Raw genomic sequence first — 8719 nt, 5'->3', positions numbered from 1 at the left:
GGGAGGTGTGGGCGCAAGTCTTGCAACATCAGACAGACTAAATCTCTCACAGACAGACTCACCATTTTTTTTTATTCATTCATGGAATGTAACTGTCTCTGGTATTTATTGCCTATTTTCAATTGCCCTAACTGAGTAGCATGCTCAGCCATTTCAAAAACTAGTTAATCGTCAACCACATTGCTGAGTGTGTAGAGGCATGTGTAGGCAAGACCAGATAAGAATGACTTATCTCCTCTCCTGAAGGACACAGGTGAACCAGATAGCTGTTTTTATATTAATTGACAGTGGTCACCATTAGGCTAGTTTTTTATTCCAAATTTTCATTAAATTCAAATTTCACCAATTGCCATGGTGGGATTTGAGTATGTGTCCCCGAAACATGAGCTTGCCATTATGGATTACTAGTCCAGTGGCACTGCCACTATACAAACTGCTCTTGAATACAGTTCCATATACACAAATGGATTTCTAATTAATTTCACTCTGCAATCGTATATCTTATTAACAGCTCACTGATAATAACTTTCAACAAATGGTGTTCCCATAGCTTCAGCAGAAGACCAGCTTATTTTTATCTACACATTGTCATACATCCACTTTCTCTTTAAACGTTTACTGGCAAAATATTAATTATTTTTCCAATGTCCATTCTATTTAAAATCTGCTATCACATTAGCAAAAGCTAATTTCATAAGTGCACACAAGCTACCACCGCATCAGCCCAGAATCATGGACCCATAACAGAAATTATGAAAGTTAAAATGCTGAAGGCTTGAAATTGAACGCCCCACTATTACTGAGGGGCGCTATCATGCATCCCACATCCACAGACAATGGCATCCAACATGTGCCAGCCCCAAGAACCCTGATGGCATCTCTCCATTTCACTTATCAATTGAAATATTTATATTTCAGTACTGTACCAAAGACTGCATCTGCAACTATCATTGTAATGCTGCAGCAAGGACACTGCACACAGGGACAAAACCCAGCTCATGGCCTGGAACATGATGCACCTCCGCTTCACTTGCTGTTGTAGCAGTCACACTGAACCTACCTGGATATTCACATCATTCCTGCCTTGCATTGCCTTCCCTAGCCTTTTTGAGTTTGCACATAAGACAGAGATACTTGGCTCATATTCCTGCTGGAAGAAAGTGAGGACTGCAGATGCTGGAGATCAGAGTCGAGAGTGTGCTGTAAAAGCACAGCAGGTTCGGCAGCATCTGAGGAGCAGGAGAATCGACATTTCGGGCATAAACCCTTCTTCATATTCCTGCTGTGTTGTCTTGCTGCTTAGAGTGGACATAAAGCCAGGAAGTCTGTCATAGAGCAGAGTAGAGTAGCTTTTTATTTGTCATTTCTACCATATACAACTGATACAGTAAAGACTTGACAGCACTCCTCCAGAACTGGGGGTGCTACATGGACAGCACAATCATACACAACAGAAAGTGCATAAGAAGTGCAAAACACATAAGTTACAGTGTAAAAGAATGATAATTAATAGGCATTTTTTTTAGTAGCAATTCAAAGTTGTTCAAAGAATTTCAGATGGGAAAGAGTCTGATCATCCACCGCATCTCCTCCACTTCCCGCTCCTCCGCCCTTGAGCCCCGCCCCTCCAACCGCCACCAGGACAGAACCCCACTGGTCCTCACCTACCACCCCACCAATCTCCATGTACAGCGCATCATCCGCCGTCACTTCCGCCACCTCCAAACAGACCCCAACACCAAGGATATATTTCCCTCCCCTCCCCTATCAGCTTTCCGTAGAGACCACTCCCTCCGCGACTCCCTTGTCAGATCCACACCCCCCACCGACCCAACCACCACTCCCGGCACCTTCCCTTGCAACCGCAGGAGGTGCAACACTTGCGCCCACACCTCCCCCCTCACTTCTCTCCAAGGCCCCAAAGGAAAATTCCATATCCGCCACAGATTCACCTGCACCTCCACCCACATCATCTACTGCATCCGCTGCAGCCGGTGTGGCCTCCTCTATATTGGGGAGACAGGCCGCCTACTCGCGGAGCGACTCAGAGAGCACCTCTGGGCCACCCGCACGAACCAACCCAACCAACCTGTGGCACAGCATTTCAACTCCCCCTCCCACTCCACCGAGGATATGCAGGTCATTGGACTCATCCACCGCCAAACCACAACAACCCGACGGTCGGAGGAGGAGCGTCTTATCTTCCGACTGGGAACCCTCCAACCGCAGGGGATGAACTTGGACTTCACCAGTTTCTTCATCCCCCCTCCCCCCACCTTGTCTCAGCCGGATCCCTCCAGCCCGGCACCGCCCTCCTGACCTGCAGTCTTCTTCTTGACCTCTCCGCCCCCACCCTACTCCGACCTATCACCCTCACCTTGACCTCTTTCCACCTATCACATTTCCAACGCCCCTCCTCCAACTCCCTCCTCCCTACCTTTTATCTTCTCCTGCTGAACACTCTCTGCTCATTCCTGAAGAAGGGCCTGTGCCCGAAACGTCAAATCTCCTGTTCCCTGGATGCTGCCTGACCTGCTGTGCTGTTCCAGCAATAAAGTTTCAACTTTGATCTCCAGCATCTGCAGACCTCACTTTCTCCTCGAAGATTTCAACCTACTGCGAATCCTCTTACAAGGATGCCTTCCTTGAAGAAGCTCTCTGCCTCTCTCTACAAAGATTTCAGTGAGTCCCTCTCTCACTGCACACCCCAGGTCTATCACATTTCCAACACCCCTCCTCCAAGTCCCTCCTCCCTACCTTTTATCTTCTCCTGCTGAACACTCTCTGCTCATTCCTGAAGAAGGGCCTGTGCCCGAAACGTCGAATCTCCTGTTCCCTGGATGCTGCCTGACCTGCTGTGCTGTTCCAGCAATAAAGTTTCAACAAGAGTCTGATCATATCATGTTAAGGAACCTGATAGCTGGTGGACTGTTGTACAGTCTGGCCATGAGAAACCAAATGCTCTAATATCATCTGCCAAATGGCAGGAGGGAGAAAAGTTTGATTGAGGGGTGTTTGGGGTCTTCCACAATGCTCTCAGTCTTTCGGATGCAGCATGCGGTGTAAATGTCTGTAATGGAGGGAAGAGAGTCCCCAGTGATCTTCTCAGCTGTCCGCACTCTCCATTGTAGGATCGTATGATCCAAGAAGGTGCAATTCCTGAACTAGGCAGGAATGCAGCATCTCAGGATACTCTCAATGAACCCTCTGTAGAATGTGGTGAGGAGTGGTGGTGGGAGGTGGGCTTTCCTCAGCCTGCACAGAAAGCAGAGATGCTGCTGGGCTTTCTTGACTATGGAGCTGGTGTCCATTGTAGTCAGCTGGTAACAGTGAAGTCAAGCCTTCGCTCAAGGGACCCTGGCACTCGAAGTCAAGGGCAGCTCTTGATACAGTTCAGACCACTTAGAATCAGAATGCTCTCCCCATAAGGGTGAGAAGCCAAATGACAAGCAGCACATCACCTGTCTTAACTGTTTCTTTTATTTTATTCACTCGTAGGATATGGGCATCACTGGCCGGCCAGCATTTATTGCCCATCCCCAGTTGCCTTTGAACTGAGTAGCTTGCTAGACCATTTCAGAGGGCAGTTGAGAGACAATCACATTGCTGTGGATCTGAACTCACGTGTAGGCCAGACCATGTGAGGATGGCAGATTTCCTTCCCTGAAGGATATTAGTGAATAGTTTCTGTCCTACTGTAGACTGTTTTCCTCAGGGAATGGGAGAGAGATAGCTATTACAGGAGGAGAAAGTGTCTGGCGCAGCTGTTACTTTTGAAGCAGATGGAGAAGTGTCCCAAGCAACAGAGAAGACAATGCCGACAGCATGCAGGGTTAGTGGTATTGGATATTGGAGTGGATGAGAGTAAGTGGGGAATGTTGCAGACAATAGTGAGAGTAAGAGATCATGTGCGTTGGTGGGAGATGAGTACAATAGCAGGGAGAGTGAGAATGTGGTATTGGAAAGAAGGTGTGGACATTACCCCAGAGGAATGGATAAAAACAATGACCTTTTTCCTACACAGCTCCGCATTCCTCCAGATGACTGCAAGTCCTTTATCCCAGGTGGAAACCTTATACCAGGTGGCATGGTCTGGTGTCATGGCCTCCAAAAGCTGGTCCTGGGGAATGATGAAATCCACCACCACAACCTGCAAAAAACCCAGTAATTTCCCCGTCTGCTATGTCCAGGGCAAATGTCAGGAACCAGACAATGCAGCTCCAGACTGACAGTATTTATCCAGAATTTTAAAAGACGGTGTGAGCACAAATGAAGCGAGTGAATGTTAGGATATCTGTTGAGTGACAACTGCTTCAGGAACTGTAAGATGGAGTGGAAATTGGATGTGTGAGATGCCATAGGGATGTCACAGACAATTAATAAGTTTGGTTAAGAAAGGGCAAGAATAATTGCTAGGCCTCATGGCAACAAACCCTCCAAAAAACTCGATGCAGCTCGGATTTAGTGAAAAATTCAAGTTTCAGCCCTATGTTTTCACTTGGGGAAAGGACAAAAACTGTAGCAGATGAAGATCATAGTCAGTAATAAATATGAACAGGAATTCAGAAGAAATGTCTTTTTATAGATCGGGATGAAAATGCAGACTTTGTTACCAAACAGTTAGATACGAAGGCAAATAGCACACAAAAATTTAAAGAATCTAACAGTGACAGGGAATTTACACTGAGATACTTCACATTTTCACTGACAATGAATTTACAGTGGTGGAATTTTACTGTCACTGCCTCAGTTCAGAAAGTGAATGCTTTACTTTCCCTGATGGAGTTTATATAACCAGAGTTTTACTTTCAGTGACACGGAGTTTAGTTCATGGAGGTATTTCAATCAGAAATTTACACATCACTGATGGGGAATTTACAATCTGGGAGTTTACTGTCATTTACCGAGTTAACAATCTGACAGCTTCATTCTCAGTGACTGAGCTATGGATATTTTAATCTCATTGACAGGGAGTTTACACTTTTGAACTTTTACTCGCACTCACCAAGTTAACACTACAGGGGTTTCACTCTCATTACCAAAGTTTGCACTCTGGCACTTAATCCTCTGGCAAATGAGTTCACACTATGACAGTATTACAACCACTAACTGAAGTTTGACACTGGTAGTTTTATTCTCACAGTTAGGAAGTTTTTCTTGGAGCATCAGAGGCTGAGGGGTGATCTTATAGATGTTTATAAAATCATGAGGGACATAGATAGGATAAATAGACAAGGTCTTTTCCTGTGTTGGGGAAGTCCAGAACTAGAGTATAGGTTTGCGGTTAGGGAGAAAAGATTTAAAAGGGACATAAGGGGCAACCTTTTACGCAAAGGGTGGTGCGTGTATGGAATGAGCTGCCAGAGGAAATGGTGGAGACTGGAAGTTTAAATTAACATTTAAAAGGCATCGGGGTGGATATATGAATAGGAAAGGTTGAGAGGGATATGGGCCAAGTGCTCGCAAATGGGACTAGATTAGGTTCGGAGAGCTAGTCGGCATGAATGAGTTGGACCGAAGGGTCTGTTTCCATGTTGTACATCTCTCTGACAGACATGTGAGCATACAAGCAGGATGCTGTGTTAAAATGACCAGCTACAGAAAGGTCTCTTTCTATTGCTCTACCATTCTCACATTCCAATCACTTAAGCTGAACTATCAACATCTTTCCTTCACCGGCACTCTACACCCACTACCTGCAGCGCCCCCAGTTACCTGCCCAAACTATAGCCTAAATGCTGTCCCCTCCACACTTACTTCAGCTCTGATGAAGAGTCATCTAGACTCGAAATGTTAGTTTGCTCACTCTCCATTGATGCTGTCTGACCCACTGTGATCTCCAGCATTTGTTGTCTTCCAGCAACAGCATCTGCAGTAATTTGTTCCTAAAGGAAGTTTACACTGTGGGATTTTACTCTCTGAGTTTAAAGTGCATGAAGTTCCTTATCACTGACAGGGAATTTAGATAAATTCTCACAGACTAAGTTTATACTACAGCATTTCAAATCTTAGTGTCAGGGAGTGTTCACTGTGGGAGTTTTGTTCTCTCTGATTGACTTTACATGGTCGGAGTTTTATTCTCACTGATTCAGTTTACTGCAGGAGCTCTACTCACGTTGAATGAGTTCACACAGTGGAAGTTTAACTCTCACTATCTGAATTTACACTTTGGAAGATTAATTCTCATTGTCAGGAAGTTTTACACTGTTTTATTCTCAGTGACTGAGTATAGTGTGATACTGTCACTAACTGAAATTCTGTATCGTATGACCCTGCTCCACAGCTACTTAATGAAGGAGCAGCGCTTTGAAAGTACTTCCAAATAAATCTGTTGGACTATAACCTGGTATGGTGTGATTTTTAACTTTGAGACAATATTTTGTGACTTTTGTTCTCTCTGACAGGACTTTACCTTCAGGAATTTTCATTTCACAGACATAAGTTTACACTGCAGGAACCTGACTCGCATCAGAGTTTATTCTCTCACTGAGTGTTTACATTGACGGAGTTTACACAGCAGCAGTTCACTCTCTCACTGACAGGGAGATTACACTACTGGAGTTTATTCTCTCACTGATGGGGAGTTTACACTGCGGGATTTTATTCTCTGATTGAGAGGTTAGACTATGGGAGTTTATTCTCTCACTGACAGGGAGTTTACACCGTGGGAGATTAGTCTCTCACTGACAGCATTAACAATGGAGGAGTTTATTTCCCACTGATGGAAGTTTACACTATAGGAGTTTATTCTCTCACTGACAGGATTTTACTGTTACTAACTGACATTACACTGTGCATGTTGTGTGCTCTGTGACTGAGTTTACAATGTAGGAATTTTACTTTCATTAAGTGAGTTTACATTATAGGAGTTTAGTGCTCTCAGACTGACATTTCACTGCATGGGTGTTACACTCACTGATAGGGAATTTGCACTCAAGTGTCGCACGCTCTCTGACTGATTTTACACTGCTGAAGGTTAGTTCTCACTGACTGAGTTTATTCTGTGGGAAAATAACTCTCACAATAAAATAGGAGGAGAAATAGGTCATTCAGACCAGTCTGCTCTGCTTTTCGATGAAATCATGGCTGATTTGATAATCTCAACTCTACATTCCTGCCTTTTCCCCATAAATCTTGATTTCTTTACTAATAAAAAACAAATCTGTCCATCTAGATCTTGAATATATTTAATTACATATACTCAACAGCCCTTTGTAGTAAAGAATCCCATACATTCACTACCTTCTGCGAGAAGAAATACCTCTTCATCCCTATCTTAAATATGCAAATCCTTTTTCTGATATTATGCCTTCCATCCTAGATCCTCCCACAAGGCAAAACAACTTTTCCACATCTACTGTGTCAAATCCTCTAAGAATCTGATGTTTCAATGGGGTCACCTCCTAAACACCTATTTTGAACAAATACTGACTCAATCTATTCAACCAGTCCTTATAAGACACTATTCCATATCTGGTTTAGGCATAATGACCCATTTTTGGATCGCCTCCAATGCCAGTATATCTCTACTTAGATGAGGGGCACAAAACTGTTCACAGTAATCCAACTGTGGTCTGACTAACGCTCACCTTTTGTGGTTCATGGATGAAGAACTCCCAAATCCCTCCATTCTGTAGCTTTCTTCAGTCTTTCTCCATTTAAATAATATTCAACCCTTCTATTTTTCCTACCAAAATGCATAACCTCACATTTCCCACATTATATTTCACCTGCCAAGCTTTTGCCCACTCATGTAACCTATCCATATCCATCTGGATACTGTTCGTGTCATTCTCACCACTTGTCTCACCACTTATTTTGTTGTTGTCTGCAAACTTTACACAGCAGGAGTTTCACTTGAGTTTAACCTGGCAGTGTACACAGTGTTTTACTCTCACGGCCAGTGAGTTTATAATGCATGAGTTTTGCGCTGGTTAATGTATTGACAGTGAGATTACACATCAATTGCAGGTCTTCAAATTGTGGGAACTTTACTCTCACTGAGTCTACAGTATAGGGTGATTTACATTTACAGAGAAGGAGTTTTAGTGTCACTAGCAATGAGTTTACACGTCAATGACCGAGACTTCACATTGTGGCAGTTTTACTGAGTTTACTATAGAGGGGGTAAAAAACTGCAGCTTCTGGGAATCTGAAGCAAAAACAGAAATTGTTGCCGAAAATCAGCAGGTCTGGAGATAAAACAGAGATAATGTTTCGGGTCCAGTTATCCTTCTTCAGAACGTGAATTCGGGCCTTTATTCAGTTCGGGACTATTATTACCCCACCCCCAGTAAGAAGGAGTTTACACTAGGTTAGTTTTCTTTGACGTTTAATTTTGCTTGTTTTTGGGTGGTGGAGCCTGAGGGCCGGACCTCGGTTGCCCTGGAAACCGTGGCGCCGAATTTAAAAAGATCTGTTGGAGCCGGGGACCTGAAGCGGAGACCGAGTCCTCTCCCCTTTCCCAATCCATATCCATATCCATATCCATATCCATAATCCAAATCCACGGATTAGGAGCCTGCAGAGTCAGGCATTCCCCTCCTCACCCGCCGTCACCACCGACACGATCACTCACCTGAGCCTCAGACGCCGCCATCTTCCACGTCCGGCGGGGAGGAGGGGGCGGTCACTGTCTCCTGGAACAGCGGGGTTGGGGGTGAGTATGAGTTAGCGGGGGAGGGTGCGGGGGTGAGTATGGGTTGGTGGGGGGGCGGAG

At 44.5% G+C, this 8719-nt stretch overlaps 1 protein-coding gene across 1 annotated transcript in view; it reads right to left on the bottom strand.

Annotated features, from left to right (window-relative positions):
- LOC122556776 (ran-binding protein 17-like) overlaps window positions 1-8678 on the bottom strand; it is a 1066498-nt gene extending 1057820 nt beyond the window's left edge. Inside the window, exon 1 of the mRNA XM_043703926.1 lies at window positions 8579-8678. Within this exon, the coding sequence (XP_043559861.1) occupies window positions 8579-8599 (21 nt within the window). The 5' untranslated portion in view covers window positions 8600-8678. The remainder of the gene's footprint in view (window positions 1-8578) is intronic.
- Between the last annotated feature and the right edge of the window lie 41 nt (window positions 8679-8719).

The sequence above is a fragment of the Chiloscyllium plagiosum genome, chromosome 14 (assembly GCF_004010195.1).
Source record: "Chiloscyllium plagiosum isolate BGI_BamShark_2017 chromosome 14, ASM401019v2, whole genome shotgun sequence".
In the NCBI taxonomy this organism is placed as follows: Eukaryota; Metazoa; Chordata; class Chondrichthyes; order Orectolobiformes; family Hemiscylliidae; genus Chiloscyllium; species Chiloscyllium plagiosum.
This window is presented reverse-complemented; position numbering and strand designations above follow the sequence as displayed.